The sequence below is a fragment of the Talpa occidentalis genome, unplaced genomic scaffold (assembly GCF_014898055.3).
Source record: "Talpa occidentalis isolate TD23 unplaced genomic scaffold, MPIMG_talOcc4v2.1 talOcc4.9, whole genome shotgun sequence".
NCBI lineage: Eukaryota > Metazoa > Chordata > Mammalia > Eulipotyphla > Talpidae > Talpa > Talpa occidentalis.
In genome coordinates this window covers 91,713,160-91,730,522 of record NW_023605305.1, presented here as the reverse complement: position 1 = coordinate 91,730,522, position 17,363 = coordinate 91,713,160, and the positions used below count along the sequence as shown (strand labels likewise).

General features: G+C 40.5%; 1 protein-coding gene across 6 annotated transcripts in view; it reads right to left on the bottom strand.

Annotated features, from left to right (window-relative positions):
- TENM2 (teneurin transmembrane protein 2) overlaps positions 1-17,363 on the bottom strand; it is a 3,493,894-nt gene that overhangs the window by 631,503 nt on the left and 2,845,028 nt on the right. Inside the window, exon 1 of one of the 6 annotated variants that reach the window (XM_054691589.1) lies at positions 2,291-2,596. The exons of the other annotated variants lie outside the window; for them this stretch is intronic. Within the exon in view, the coding sequence (XP_054547564.1) occupies positions 2,291-2,336 (46 nt within the window). The 5' untranslated portion in view covers positions 2,337-2,596. Of the gene's footprint in view, positions 1-2,290; positions 2,597-17,363 lie in introns of those variants that run through there. 6 annotated transcript variants of the gene reach the window in all.

Sequence of the window (17,363 nt, the reverse complement as noted above, 5' to 3'; positions counted from 1 at the left end):
TCTCCAGCAACATCTACTGGAAAAGTCAGAAAAATGCTATTTATATGAATCAGATAGTTTGAGTAAGGATAGTTTTGGTTACCATCTGCTTAAAAAGTGCAAGCTAAACTACCACCCAGTTCACAATGGCATGATTTCTGCCTACTTTAGCTCTATTTAGCTCGTTAGGATAGTGGTTCAGTGATACAAATAGCTCAGCTGCAACTCCAAATTTATCATCTCCTCACCTTGAAGAAGTCTTTTCATAAATACAATTTAAATGCACATATAATGCAGACAATATTTCTCCTGGGCCATCTTCTCAACACTTGTCACTTATTTAAGAAATAATCATCCTTATCACGACAGGGTAGCACTCAATAGGACAGTACAGTGAGAGCCAGAGAAAAGATTTTATGCAAGGAACATAGAAACGTGGATAGAATTTGAGGAGAGTTACTTCAAGATGCTGCAAAGTTTCTTAAGTTGAAACAAGAAAAACTACATGTGATGTGATTTTAAAAACTCACTATGCTACCGTCAGCGTGATTACATCAAACATTCTACAGCAGTTTCTTTGCCGTTGTCAACATTGTTGTCAGTTCTTTTAACCATGATAGGAAAAATTAAGTTTCCCCACACCTGTGTGGGGGCTTCCCTAGGGAACTTGCATTGGGGATGATCTCTCCATGAAGAGGTGTGGTGAGAACATCACCTGTTTAGTGTTCTACTTGCCCAAATTCAGCAGCTCCTGATGCCCTCATAAAATCAGCCTCAAGGGCTGCACCCACAAAACGCACTAGAAGGTCTATCTAGCAAACACGCGACATGTCAGAGTAAGCTACTGAGAAGCAAGTGCAATGTGCAAACTTGGGAAGAAGAAAAAAAAAATCTCATCAACAAATAGATACATAAATCTCCTCTTACGCGAGATTGCTGAACTCAACAATGCCACAGTGAACAGTTCTTTTTAGGACCAAATCTTGTAAAGGCATTAAAGTCACCTTTCTATATTTCATCCAGAAGTAATTCTTTTAAGAGCATTTTGTACTTTTAATATTCAGATTTTCCCATCCACAAAAATTACTGAAAAATTAATTCAAATATTGTAGGTAACATCCTAGGTAAAGACCTGAATGTAATTTGTATATCTGTCATCCTTAAATTAACAACTCTGGCTGTTTAGATTTTTTTTTTTTTTTGCATTCTCAAATCTCAGTTCATTCATACCAGCAAAAAATCATAGTGGTGGAGGCAAGGTACACAAAATCTATGAAAACTGAGGTAAGAAACAAATTATCAAAACTTTAAAACAACAGCAGCAGCAACAACAATCAAACACTGGGAGAACTACAACATACTGCATTTTGTGTTTGTTCAATGTTGAAATAGATGTGAGCCTTCTAAGCTTCATCCCAAAGCTCTTTAAAGGAGAAATGCCATCAAATATTATCCACAACTCTCATTCATAGTGCACAAAAGGAACAGATTCCTCCAAGCCACCGTCACTAGAAGTCCAAGGTATTCCGTATATAAGGTTGTAACGCAAAGTTCCAACTTGAGATTAATAATTAGCCCCCTTCATTACTGAGCCACTTAAAATACAGGGAGGCTCACCAAACAGCACCTCCAGAGTTAATGCTGATTTCAAACTGTCATAATTCAGTTATCCCAATTATTTACGGGATCCTTTTCGAAAACGTGCCCTTACCTGATGTTTTAACTTCATATGTCATTTGGGACAACACCGAATCTCTATTTGTGAAACATTAACCTGACACAGGCTAAGCAGATAGAAGAAGCGCTTCACCCACAAAATCCAAAGCAAACACACCCCAGCAGCTAGACTTCAATAAACTCTACCTTCGCTTAAACCTCTGATGAAAAATTATTATAAGGCATCAGAAGTTCAGTTAGAAGAAAAAAAAAAATAAATGCCAGCTTTTGGCCAGGGTTTAAGTCCTGGAGTTCAAAAACAGGATCCATTGGATTATTTCCCCCCGTTAGCTGTTTAGAATTTAGCGTAATGCAAAGTGCTATTCTGATCAAAATCATCTTCCTCATCTCTCCCTTTAAATAAAACGGAGGCGAAATCATTCAGTGTAAATGCATTTACTATACAAATCTATTTTCAATTGAATTGGCTGCATGCTCTAATTCATCAAAATTAATACAGGTACTTTCTATGTTAAACAAAAGGAAGCCGACTGAAAAATCGGCTTGTGCTGCGGATGCCTTTCTCAATTACAAAACGGTGAAAACAGAGATTTAACTAAGCCACTCGGTCAGACCCTCCGATGGGCGCTCTTACCTGTCTCAGCTGAAGGCTTCCTTCCCTTGTTAGCAGCGGGCAGCATCTCTAGCTCGCCCCAATCCTCACCACCGGTCTCAAATTACACCGCTAAATCCACCCCCCAGCCTTTTTTTCTCTCTTTCGCCCCCAACAAGAAAATGCTTATTGAAAGTGATTAGTTTTGTTGTCCCTTTTAAGTCCCTCCTGCGGGAAGGAACAGGGGAGCAATGTGACGCCACCTTTTAATCTTTTGTAAGAGTGAAAAGGCAGAAAAGGAACGCTCGATCAAACTGGGCTGCACACATGACTCAAACTCGTAGGAGAGGCTGCCGCTGCCTGGCGAAAGCACCGCTAGGCTTGAGTGTAAGAACAGAGAAGAGTGGAGAGTCAATGGAATGTGACAACGTATGTGCATCAAAGGCAGGAGAGAGAGAACAATGAGCAAGGGAAAGACAGCAAGGAGAGAGGGAGGGAGGGAGAGAGAGAGAGAGAAAAAGAGAGAGAGAGAGAGAGAGAGAGAGAGAGAGAGAGAGAGAGAGAGAGAGAGAGAAGAGAAGAGAACACGGAGGAAAGATAGAGCTGGTTTCAGGCAAAGGATTCTGAGAATAAAGCCACAGTGCAGCGTGTCTGGCAGCTTCTGTTTTTATCTCAGCAGCATGATACACTGCCTCTCTCATTTAGAAACACATTCGTGTATCTTCCAGGTTTGAAAACTGAGATCATCGCAATGTGTCTCTGGTTTGGTCTGATTGGCATTTAACTGTGCCGTGTACCTGTGATTTTTTAGGATGCATTTATGTGCAATTTATTTCGCATATTTATTTATGTAGGCAAAAATGAAAGCTGCTAATTTCTACGGCAATTTGCAACGTAGTTTTACTGGCAGATGGAACTCTACTTATCATAACTGCTGACAAACTGCCATGGGGAAACAAAAGAAGATACAAATGCTTCGTCCTGATAATTGTCTTTAACAGCAAAAGCCCACACCAAAATCAAGCCCACATTTGCAAGACCTGTGTTTCCTGGTTAAAGTTTGAAAGGTGGCTTCTCTCCATTAGTTTTATTAATCGACACAAAATAAAAGGGCAGGCGAGAGGTTTAAAGGAAAGGTGTTGGAAAAGGGGCAGTGAGGAAAGTGAAAACCTAAATTCTTTCTGGTTTCCCTCCAAATGTGGTAACAGGCACGTTCCTCCAGTCCCCTGGAACAGAGCTTTTGAGGCACTATTTCTACATACTCTTACTGCATCCTTCTGCCTTCCTGGACCATTTTAAAGTAGGTTCCATTTTTAAAACAAAGTCGAAGAGAAATGATTTCCTAATTCAGATGGTTTCAAATGGTGTTTCACCAGCTTTGTTCCCTTTTTACTCCTCTGTCGCCACATGGGGGCTAGGATTACACAGTGAAATGCCCTGAGTGACCTCTTTTACAAGGATGTAAATTGCTGATTCCAAGGTCAAATATTTGGTATAAGTTAAATTATTAGTGAAAATAGCAGCTTGCTTTCCATGGTAACCTGAGCTAACTCAGTAGTAAGCCAGCAGGGAGAGGACACACCCATTCTGACTGACCACCTTTCTGAAATGAAGCAATTCTCTAACAGAAGGTAAATCCCATGTGTCCTACTTATTAACATCATAATTACGAAAAAAAAAAAAAAAGTAAAAGACAAAGAAACAAAACAATCATTTCACATCAGCTACAGTGCATCCCAACAATATATCATCCATAACCCCGGGCATCTGGTATTTTGGAGTCCCCGTGGAAGGTACCAGACAGAAAGAGAACTGGTCCAAGAATGACACCTTCTTCCTCCACCCTGGCCACATGGCAGTAGCCAAAGAGAGCTGACTTCATCTTGTTAAACTCAAAGTATCATAAATTCTGTGGTTTGCCTAAAAGGTACATTTTTTGTTTGGACCCAAATTAAAAAAAAAAAAAAAAAAAAAAACACCTCACTCCCCCCAATGGGATCCAGATGAAACCCTACTTATCATTAAGACAGAACAGGGACTGGAGAACATGCAGGGGCTGAACAGAAGGCAGCTGGCCAGAGAACAGAGAGTGCTCAGATGGAGGAGGGAAAGGAAGCTCGGGAGGCGGTGCCCCGGGAGATCCGGAATTCTCAGCAGACATTTTGCAGAGTGTATTGGAAGCAGCCTCCTTTAAATGACATTATTGATATAGGTTCTATAGTTAAAATTAACTTTATACAAGGGAGTAAGTAGACTGAGAATTTTCTGCCAATAAAAATAAAGACCCTGTAACAAGAATACAACTATTTCACTGCAATAAAAGCAGAGGAGGGGCGTGGGGCTTACTGAACAGAATCAGCAAATATAGTCAAGGAAGGGGGAAAAGGAACCACGGCGACCAAGACATTTTTTAGGCTGTAAATGGTTATTAGTGCGGTTGCTTCTTTTCCCGGCTGCTGAGTGTTGGGAACCTGAGTGGGCATCATTTATAGTTTGATATTTATGATTCGTTCTTAAGACATTTTGAGTGAGCAGGGCCCTTTGACTACACCTGTGTGCTAAAGGTAGCCTGGATCAATTACATTTTTTTACTAGTATAGCTTTTACAAGACTGATTTCTTTGCAGGAGAGCTGTATGTTCACATGGAGTATGTGGAGGAAAGGCTCAGATTTTAGAATCAAGCAGTCTGGGATAGAATCCCAGCTCCATCACCTGTTTGCTGTGTGAGCTTGGCCAAGTTACTTAGCCTCTCTGTGACTGTTTCCTCATCTTAGAATGGGTGTGGTAATATTACCTGTTTCACAGGGCTGTGGTTAGTAATAAAGAACACATGCATTGCTGTGATTCTGTTCTTAGCACAGAGCGAATGCTTCATAAATGTTAACGCTTAGGAAATCTGTCCAACAGATTTTTTAAATTAAAAAGAGAGACAATATTTTATCACCTCAAAATAGATGACTCACAATGATTTTTTCCCCATTTTGACCTTCCTTATAAGCTATAGTTATTCAAACTGTGTTCTGGGTCTTTCCACTTAGATAACATGCTTATAACTCAACAAATTCCGTCACCAAACTCAAGGATATGCCTTCACAGCAATTCTTTCAACTGGGTGAAGGGTAGAAAGCATGGAGTCATTCAGGACTCCTTTCTCATTTGTCATTCCATTATCAGTGACTGTCAATACCCCCCAGGTCATTTCATATTATTATTTCCAGACTTGTCATACCCTTTCGACATGTGTTCCTTTGCCTGGACTATAGCAATAACCCTTTTGTGCAGCCTTTGTCCATGCTCTACTTTTCTGTGCAGTAACATATAAAGGGTGACTACAGGCAGCCACCCATCCCTAGGTTTCTGCTAAAGAATGAATCAGATAGCACCACTTTCCCGCTTTCAAGAGAGCATTGGGAATCTAAGTGGAGGATAGTGACAATATTCTAGGAATGACCTTGAATCTACTCTAATGGACAAAGCAACTAATCTTCGGCAAACCAATACTTTACTATTAGCGCTTTGTTAGTTGTGACATGTCTCCCAACTGTCATGACACAGCTATTGAAAACAACCATTTTAAGAGGTTTTCTATTCTTCTCCAATTCATCCTTCACAAGTCAGAATAACCTTCTTAAAATGCCACTCTGAATGACATCCATTCCCAATAGTTATTGATTGGTCAATTGAAAGTCTGTTTTATTTCATTATCTTATGTACCAGCTTAAAAATCATCAGAGATTCAGGATTCCATAGAGAATAAAGTGCAGCTTTTTTTGCCTCATATTCATTCACCTCTGATGTCTGACACCAACCTATCCATAAAAATATTCACTCACTCACTCCCTCGCAGATGTGCGCACGTCCCCCAGTCTGATCCACAAACATCCCTTCTACAGCCTCATGCACATTTTTGTTTTCTTTAAAATGTTCTCTTGTCCTCATCACACCCACTTAATTCCCATCACTTCATCTAAGATCAGGAATTGTCCCATGTCCTCCACACGGACTTTCTTGACCTTCCCAAACTGACAGCGATGAAACCATTTTAATCATAGTAGCCTTTGGTCTGATAATGACTAACTCAGCTGTGATGTTGGTCCTAGGTCCAAACTCTGACCCTAAAATGTGCTTCTTAATTATGGTACAGTGGCCAAATCCCTCTCCTCTGTCTACTTCGCTCTCTTCATCTGTAAAATACCGTGAGGAGTAAATTTAATTAACTGATAAATGGAACATGATTAGGACAATAGCTAGTATACAGCTTGTACCTACATGATAAAGAATATTTAGTAATAATAAGAGGGCATATTAAATGACAGGGACTTATCTTTGCCTCTGATTTCTAAACCTCACCACACCCTACAAAGTGGCTGTTATTAGAACCATTTTATAGAATATGAAATAGGAGTAGCGAAATTAATTACTCAGCATCCTACAAGAAACAAATGCCAGTTATTTTCATTTATGACTCAATCTACACTGTTGGTATGTTATTATTTGGGTTTTCAGGTTTGTGCTCCATTTTACCAATTATGTTATAGACTGAGAAAGAGAGAAAGCAATATTCATGTTTTAAACATCTCTGCATCTTTAGTATCTTCCATAAATCTTTAAACAAAATGGCTTGCTTACTCAGTAAATGTTTGTTGACTGCCTGATCATCTGTGCTCATGGGAGATTAAAATTTTTAACCATATTTAAATTCAGTGACACAGTTTTTTGAGGAAATGGTTTCATCATCCTTTCTACGAAAAACATCATAATTATACCAAATAATATAAAAGACAAAGATTACATATGAACGAGGAAACCAGATAGAAACACATGAAGTTTTCTGCAAAAAAGTGAGGAAAGTGATACTCATCAATTTGATTCCTCGTGTGAGCTGGCATTTGTATACTGCTTGAAGATATGCCCCTCAGGCCACCCCTTGCATGCAGGGACAAATGGAGGTTACTAGCTCCAAGTCATCCTTTCAGGTTAACCACTCAAATACCCCTGGTAGGTATTCGGTCACCTTTAATTCTTTCTTTTAAAATGAATGTAATAATTATATTCTCATATTTTCTTTCTGGTTAAGTTTATATAACAATAAAACAACCTGGAATAATATAAAAAGATTCAGTGAGCCAATATTTTGTTTTTCAGGGATCATGATGATAAACAGTGTTGTTGAATTTTCCACAAGTTGAGCCACTGTTTTACTTAATATATGTTATATATTAAATGTGTACACACACACACGCATGCCTACATACACCATGGTGTCTGCCTGTGACTATGTGAAAGCCTATAGAACTAAGAAGAGAAATGTTCCATCCACTTCACACAGAAAAATCAATGGTAACAAAAACTCTTCATCTTGTACCAGTCTTTTGATATTTGCATAAACTTCGTGAAATCAGGATATGTTGGTGGTACTCATTGCTGCCTTCCTAGCACCTAGATCAGTGACTTAACAGGTAGTGGGTACGCACTTAATATGTTTTTTTGTAAATTAATGAGTGAATGGTGTCACTCAATGATTCCCCTATTGCTATCTCTTTCTAGTGATTTTTTAATTCCCATTGAACTGGTTAATATAAATCTAAACAGATCTTGTACTCAGCTACCTCTATATATTCTTTTACATGAAATTTGTTCATTGTAAGCTATCCTTTGTTCAACATAGAGTATTTAATCCTCAAAGAATCCTTTCTAGATTATATTGGCTCACGGTGAATGCTTTTTTTCTCTAATTTCAAAGTACCACTGCCTAAAACACTTTATTATATATATTTTCTAAATTAATCTTGTCCTGCCTTTGGATATTGCACATCATTGGTGGACTGTTATTCTTCTAATATTTCTAGGTACACATACACCATGGTGTACCTTTGTCATGTAGATTTTAAGTTTCCTAAAAGTGGTAGGAACTGTCTTTTTTTTGTTCATTCATTTAATATAGATTGCTATTCCTATTCCAGTATACAGTGTGCTTAATTTAAAAAAAAATGTTGATTTTGGTCTTTATACTGAAAGAGCTACTACATATAAAAGTCTATCATTCAGAAATTGTGTGAAAGAGTTCACAATACAGTCCCTGATCTTTAGAAATTATTATTATAATGTGACCAGAGTAGTAGTCAAAATGCATAGATTTTTTTTTAAAAAGCTTTTTCACCTATTAGGTGGTATAAAAGGCCATTCATTTATGCAGTTCAGTATATAAATTTTTGAGCACATTCTGAATATCAAGTCAGGGGCAACATTCACTCATTCCAACAAATCAAGTTTCTTATAATAGTAAGTATGGTAGGAAGAATTAGCAACTGCCCTCTGAAATATCATTTCCTCCCAATTATTTACACATTAATTGGAAGTCTGCATGTGTTGACTCACCAGGAACTCACCCTTAGAGGGAGGGTTTCCTGGTTCCTTAGGGTCTCATGGATGGAGTCATTTCAAGCCTGATACACACTTAACCTCCTGGGGCATTTATTTCTCCTTTGGATGGGAGGTAAGTTGGGAAAAACACTTAGAGAACACCTCACCCTAATCTGCCTTACTCCTTGAACAAAAAGAAATTAGGAAAGATGTTTTAACCTCACAGTGCTTCTCTCTGGATTCAGTGATTTCAGTCAAACTACTGAAATTTTCTGTCAATTACTGTTTTTCAAAAAGAAAAATTATTTCCTCAAAATAAACACAAAGGACATATCACTGAAGTCACGGAAAAGTCCTCAGTGTATCCTTCTTATTTGTAAAGATGAGATAATTCAGGGCCATTTTCATATCTGTTTCCAAAATTGCACTGCGTGTATAATAGGATTAAAGGTTAGGGATATAAATAGTTTTCTGAAATTCGTTTATAGAATATTTTATCAGATCTTATTCTGCCAATTAAAACAAATTATTTCACTTATAAAGTTGCTTACGTTAATGACCACATTCTGGCACTTTGCTTTTTTGTCTGCTAAACAGAAGTCGATCCTGTGTGCTTTCCATTTCTATTTTGCATAGTGATTTGAACATCCCGTTTAAAGTGAAAACCAAAGTAGCAGGCACCTAATCATAAAGCAAAAAATGGAAAGCAAATCAACAGGGGACCTCAAATCTTTGCTTCCCATGGTGGACGGAATAGAGTTGGCCTCAATGAAACTCTAAGTAAGAATTTGCCTTCCTCTCCACTGAGTTGAATACAGGCTTTGGTGGACGATTGGGTTCTTGTTACTGATGTTTTTCAATACGGAACATTTGAAAGCATCCAACCAGAAGTTGCAGTGATCACAGCCTTGAATGTATTCATCGGGAGGACGCATTCACGGCCACAGGTTTTATTTTTACAGTAACCAGCGTAGTGCACTGTTTGCCAGTTTCTTCAATACTCTTACCCATGACAATCACAAAAGCAATTCACAACCTGACTTATCAGATAGTTCTGTTTTACAATAATCTGGTTGCTATTTGTAAAATCCAGTATAAAACAGTGCAATTTCTGATGTTGAATATCTGAAAAGCTCTGGAAGCTGCAAGGACGAGATAGGCTCTAAAATATGTAATGCGATGGAATTACAACAAACAGACATTCTGGAGGGTGCACACTCAAGTGCGTCTCAGAGTGCGTGACATTTAATGGTGCTGCTTTCCAAACATACAAATAAATTTTGCATTTCAACTGCCCCCTTCCACACCTCGTTTCCAAATTTAACTCTTTCATAAGAAGAAGATCTAGCTCTCTCAAAAATCATGATGTATCTGAACGATCGCTATTGAGTAACCGTTTCCAGAAGGAATTGAAAGCAGGGATTGCAATTAAATAGTTTATTTCATGTGCTCGTTCCTAAATCTCTAGATATACTTTGAAAGCAACAACATCTTTCTGATGAGAATTTAACTAACACAAAAAAGTGGTGATTTTAACAGCTGACAAATCCTCTGTAATAAGGGGCTTAAAAAACAACAACAAACAAACCACTTTTCCAGTGATTAGGCTATGCAGATGTCAAAGAACAGTATGGTACAGATTTCCTTGAAGAACAGAGAAGCCTGCAAAATCTTTTTAGGTGGAGTTTTTATGGCTGTGTATCTGTGTGAGAGGAACCGGGAATAACATGTACCACTGGGAGGCAGTATAGTGCAGTGGAAAAAGTGCCTATATTTCCATCCCAGACTTACCACCATCTCCGTATGGGGCATTGGCCAAATCATTTTAACGACTATCTGCCTCCACTTCCCCATCCAGGTAATGGGACTAACAGCCCCCAGATTCTGATCATAAGAGTAATACAAATTAGCATATTCATAAAGACAGAGAATCCTGTCTTGTCTTTACTGCAATCTGAGTTTACCAAAGCTAAATCTACTCCAAGAGAAGAAGGAATTGAATTCTGGAAGCTGAGTACTTTCCTTGAGGTTGCTGGGGTGCCAATTAATAGAGTGAGGCAATAAACCACTCAATATTCCTGCATTGGCTGGAAGAATTAATGCAGCTCACCTCTGCTGCTTTGAGTGCAATACCATGTACTCGAAGATGCTCAATAAATATTAGCTGATGATGATATTGACAGGGTGCCGTGTACAGTCACAGCACTAAGTGAATTACTAAGTTTACAACTGTTCAGAAAACTCATTGAATAATTATTGGCAATAAAGGAAACCTATCTCTGACCTCATTTACTTTATTACTTTATTGTGACATCATCTCATGCATAATAAGAACATCGCCCATCCCTAGGACCTTAATGTCTTTACCCAAGTGCTGAGAATAAAAATTAGGTCATCTTTCAAAATACATCCAGAATCTAGATACTTCTAAAAACTTCCATTATCATCACTCTGGTGTAATTGTTTCTTTTCTGGATTATTGTAGAACCTCTTAATTTCTCTCTGTGATTTCCACTTTGGGCTTCAGTGGCTGATGGCTACACTAAGGACTTCCAGCATACCCTGCCTTCCTGAGCCCACACTTGGATGCAGTCCTCTGTCATGCTAATTTGGAGATTGGCTTTGAGACTTCTGTGGCCATTGGGACATAATTGGGACCTTATAAGGAAGGATAAGCATTTGCACATGAGGACTCAACTTGTGGAAGGGTGCCTCCCCCATAAAATAAAGCCTTGTATGGTCTCTTGGAGGGTGAAAGACAGTATGAAAGACAAGCAGTAAAACCACTTCATGGAGCCCAGACTGTGCATGGTGCACCTGGCACATCTAACTGTGTAAGTGAACACAGGCAAGTCCAGCAGAACTGCCCAGCTAAGCCAACAAACTCAAATGTGAATGATAGTAAATGACTCTTGCTTCAAGCCACCAAGTTTTGGTGTAGTGTATTATCTAGAAAAGATAACAGATACAGCCTCCTGATTTTTCTCCATTCTGCATTCAGAGTGATTCATTTTATGATATCCCTAAGTAGAATGTCCCTATTTATATGATTTGGTAGGTTATTCTTGGAGTCTTGGAATGTGTAAAAATATTTACCTATAAATACATGGTAACAGGGCTCTCAGATCCCCAAAGCAACCTACCAAATCATGTCAAATATGAACATTCTACTTTCTAATAGTAGAGGAAACCTGTATCAACCAAATAATCTTACTCCACTGCTCAAACACTTCAAGAGTTCTTCGTCTCCCTAGCATCAAATCTGAAGTTTTTCCGACGTTCAGACCTGCCATGCTTTGTTTTCCCCTTACTCCCTGAGTATCAGATCTAAGTCCAGATAATCTCCCACTCACTTTCTCCCCAATAGCTACACTGCCCAGAAAGTTCTTTCTTCCTTGTGAACACAAATCATTCTCACTTGATTTTTTTCCCAGCAAAAAATTCATCCTAGCTAAGTCTGTATCACCCTGTCACCCCAAGTCCCTTATACTCCCTTCTCTTTTTTCTCCTGTGAATTTAACACTTCTAATTTACCAGGTAGTTGGCTTATTCTGATCATGGCCTAATCTATTTACCAGAATATAAACCCCAAGAAGATAAAGTAATTTGTTTAGTTCACCAACACTTAGAACCAGGCCTGATAGAAGAGGATAGACAATCAGTATTTGCTAAATTAAATGAATGCTGCTGGGTTAACACATCTGGAGCTGGCTGGTTTCTGCATTCAGTGACAGTGCTCAGAGTAGCGACTCTGATAGGACACACACAGCAAATTCCAAAGTGATGGGACATCAATTGATAGAACACAGAAGTAGCCTTGCGGTCAAGAAAAGGGGTCAAGAAGGTTCCTTGGGGAAGTACTTTATCTGGGAGTCTCTTTAGCAGGTGGTGAGAACCTTAATAAAGGCACAGTGAACTTACTCCATACCTGAATCACCACCCTGGACAGGCTAAAGAGGAACCCAGGGGAAGAAGTGGACCCTGTCCAAACCTGCGTGAATAGGAAAATCAAGTGGTCTAAGCAGAAAGCACAGCCAAGGGGCAAAGCTGGTCTTTTTTTGGAAGACAAAGTTTGGTGGCTGCTTGTACCTGTTTCAAGAAAAACTTAAAAATAAAGCAAAATATATCTGAGGCTTTTTCTTTTCCTGCTCATGTCGGGGTTCAGAATACACATTCAATAGCACCATTACAGGACCTGGGCGAGCGCCCAGGGACAGGATGTGTGTGCATTTATGCTCCACAAACACACATCTTCTAGGGCTTGCCACCATTTTCTGAAAAGCTAGCACCTGACTGGACTGATCACAAAGTTGGCCTCGCACCAGCCACAGGCTTCCATTTGAACACTTCACTTTGTGAAAAAGTCCATCTCACAAAGGCACAGCCTGGGTGCCAGCTTGCAGCACAGGTGTGCAGCCAATAATTTACCTTAGTTAGTGCAGAACAGACGTGACCTGGGATGACTTCCCATCACCTCACTGCCTCAATCTTTGTGCACAGCTCATCCCAAACTATCCATTTTCTTCCTTGCCTACACCTCATTTTCCCCGTTGCTCTGCAATTATTTATTATCTGGCTCAGTAACTGTATTGTTTATAGCGGCCATGCAAACTCTATTGTTAGGTGGAAAATGACTCTTCGCCCAATTAGATCCTCCTGTGTGGGGAATAAAGGATGTTGGTCTCTTCAGGCTCTTAATATACTGTTCTCTATGCTCCATTTTCCTAAAAATGAAAATTGCCCACAAGCCAGGTATGCAGAGATGCAGGGCTGGATGTCATTGAGGTTTTGAATTCCTGCTGACGGATGTTGTCCCCTGAATGTCTGGGATCACCCGCTAGTTCACTGTCATGGGCCCTGCTTTCAGAAAAGCTGGCAACCTCCCGTGCTGCCTAATAGCAATGCTCGTCCCCACCCACCAGCAACTCAACCGCTTCGGTTAGTCATTCTTGGCCTTTTTCAAAACCAAACCACCACCAGGCAAGACCATCAGCCCAGCCCAGAGAAGGAGGCTGCTAAAGGAGCTGCTGATGTTCGGTATTTTTTTTTTTTATTCTTCTCCATGTATTTCAGCATTTGATCCCACTTAACATAAAATGTTTACTTCATGATTTGTGGTGGGGGAAAAGTCTTTATTTCTTATTTCTTTAGCTTAATTACAAAAGATGTAAATGTGGTCTCACTTGTGGAAAAATGTTACTCTTAACAATGAGGTGTAAATTGGTGTCTGCTTAAAGCGGTTCACAGTGGGAATAGAGCTGAACACTTGCCTCCTCGCCCTGATTTTTGCAGTAGGACCTGGAAACACGTGCGTACTCCGAGCTCTTACGGCACCTCTGATTTCCCCAGGAAAAGAGGAAATGAGAGACAGGAGTCTCATGCTTGGTTTTCCTCCCAGCTTTAAGATATTTATTGGGCTCCATTTCCAGCATCTATTTTGAAATGTGGACCGCAGCTATCTGTCTGACCTCAGGCACGGGCAGCAAAAGTCCAGCCTTCTTTGGCCTCTACTCACCTCCCCCAACAACTGTGGCCTCTCTGCATATTCTGAAATGGAGTAGAATTAATAAGGGGACCAGAGTTATTTATACAACGACCTTGTGCTTGGGTGGAGGGTGGAGGGATTGCAGGCACTTTTCTTTCCTTTATGATGTTTTACATTTCAAAGAACCTTGCTCTCTTTGATATTAAAGAATGAAATGTGCAATGTAAATGTTATTGTTTTATGACCTTTAATAGGTTAATCGGGCTACATCAGACTTTCCAGTATGTGGTTCTTTTCCAAAGGAAATGATTTGGCTCCTGGTTGATGAGTTCTGACAAAAGGCTCGACATTAATATTTGTGAGAACACATAGATGGAGGTACCTAAATCCTCAAGAACCAATGGTTCCTTTGCTCACCCCAGTCCCTTTGTGGGGGATAGAGGGTTTTTCAGCATTGGCAATGCTGACATTTGGGGCTGGATCTTATTCTGCTATGGGGGCTGCTTGTGTACTGGAGGACAATTGGCAGCATCCCTGGCCTCCCCTGAACTCATGACAATCGAGTGCCTCTTGACATTGCTACACATCGCCCAGAGAGCACAATGAACCCCAGTGGAGAATCATAAGGTTAATTGAAAAACTGGGAGGGATGGATTCTTTTTGGGATTACAATATGTATAGGATTTACTGGATTAAATGATAATTAATATAATAGTAGCTAACATTTATTGAGAACTCACTGTGAACCAATTAACATTATGCTAATTGCTTTATATGCTCGATCTCATTGGGTCCTTAAAACTAACCTACAAGGTAGTTAATATGCTGTGCATTTTCTAGTTAAGGAAACTGAGGCTTTGAGGAAATACTCGAGCTGGAAAATGGAAGAGTTAAATATGCCAGACTTCAGAGTCCCGTGGCACTCGCTTCTCTTCCCATGCTGTCGTTTTTACTTCCCTGGTGGCCATAAAATGAGTCTAAATTAAATTCAAGATGTTAAGGAAATACACCCACATGCTAAATAAATAAGACAATGCTTGCCCTCAAAGAACATACACAAGCTAGAAAGTATAATACAGAAATAAGTGAGAATAACATGCAAGAGATCCACTAAAGAACCATTAAGGGGGTCCACATGCTTAGACCTCACTGTGCCTAGGAATCAGCTGAGGTCTTCTTAGCATGCAGATTCCTCTCCAGTGGGTGGATGGAGGCTGGGATTCTGTTTCTAACCAGCGCCTGGGCAATGAAGCTACCGGTCTGAGGACCTCCCTCTGGGAGGTTCTATCTATTGTTCTAGGAAAGGCTGCTTCCCTGCATTTGCTCAGGAGACCAGGAGTGGGCTTCTGAGGCACAGTGAAATCACTGAGGCAGAGTGGAGAGGGGGCGTGGGTTACTGGGCCGTGGAGCCACGCTGTCTCTCATCCCTTCACTTGGAACATCGTAGTGTGCCTGCTCATGTCGGCTGCCCACATGTACAGCTAAACATCTGCTCTTTTAAAGGACAGATATTAATTTGAAGCACGAAAACACCTACCCATTGAATATAACTTATTCCTGCAAACAGATTACATTCTTCTGACAGGTTTTGGAAGAGGCTACTCTCTCTTCAGCATACTATGCTATGGGCTACATAAAACAAGTTTTCATTCTCTTTCCAGACATTGTGACTTGAATGACTATTGAACTGCAACTGGCTCGAGAGAAAAACAAGGCAGAAGAAAATGTTTGTGGGAGGCCAAGAATACAGGGTGATAGTCACATTTAAATTATGATGCTGAGGGTGGTGGACTCCTTTGGCACTTGCAGAACTGTGCTGAGAGATACAGAATCAAGTACCGTCACAAACTCTTACAAAGACTTGGTTTGGGAACCCGTCTCCTATAGAGGTTGTGGCCTATTCACTCAGAACCCAGGGACCAGGGCTGATCCTGAATTGTTTGTGACATCAGTGGTCATAATGAAGGAGGGGAATCCCACCCTGGGGAGGGCTCATTCTCCATCCATGCTCTGGGGGGACATTAGATGGAAGATTCCCTGGAGTTCAGGGAGAGACCAAAGCTGGGCAAAGGCTAGAGGCTGAAAACAGGCATGGCCCTCCTATGGTAATATGCTGCTACTAGACATGGCCTAGGAGAGTTGGCATGTATTTGACATTACAGGTATCATCACCCTCACACGCCATGCCACTGTGCTGATGGACGAGATGGTAAAGCCACTTCCGTCACCCAGCATGTGCTGCCCAGCTCCCGTGCCAGTGCTGCCATAGGCTCAGTGTAGGAGGAGGGACTCCTGTCGCCCCTGCTCTCCAGGGTCATCAAGGATCAAGTGTTCCCCTGTCAAAGACTTGTGCCACACTCTAAGACTTTACCATATTGACTGCTCACCATACTGATATTTACTCAATATTTCTTCTTAAGATAATTTCACTTTTCACAATTCTAATATGGCCTCATCTAAAGCAATGAGACTTGTGTAATTATATGTTTGAGGGGTTCTCAGAACCAGTTGTTATAATATTAGAAGACACTTCTGTGATTATTGGCAGATGAAGGCTGTCCCAGCATGACCACTCTGGCTTAGGGTTCTGGGCCTCCCCTCATCCAGCAATGTCACAAGGGTCACTACTGGCTGCCTGGCACAGGAGGGATCTAAAACCCTGCTGCTGTCCTCAAGACAATCTGCTCTGACTGGCTGAGCCCATGCCTTCACTGTTCTGCTTCCACTAAGCACCGAATTTCCCCTTTGGAGGCTTCTAGAAGGCATGTATACATTCATCTTGAAAACAAATAAACCCTTCCTCCCTAAAAGGTGTAATGGTTACAAGCAGAGATCTGCAGCATGAGAAGCCATGCTTTCTCCAGGCTTGCGATGCTCTCTTCTGGGAGATGAGCATACACTACGAATTCCTACCTTCAGGATTAAACAGGGATTTTCAACCTCAGTGCTATTAACATCCTGGACTAAGGAACACTTTGCTGAGGGCTACTGTTCTCTGAGTTCTATGATGTCTAGCAGCATCCCTGGCCTCTCTCCACTAGATCCCTACAGCACCTCCAGTTGCGACAACTGGTGTGTATCTCCAACTATTTGTTAACGTTCTGTGTGGGTAAGGTCACCCCTAGTTGAGAGTGGCTCCGCTAAATTAATAATCAACGTAAACTTTCATCCCAGCACCTGGCACATCTATGAGCTCTGTGGTACTCAGCAATTAGTAAGTTCTTACTGTATGCTTGGCACACCTCTAAACCTATTAAACCCACTGA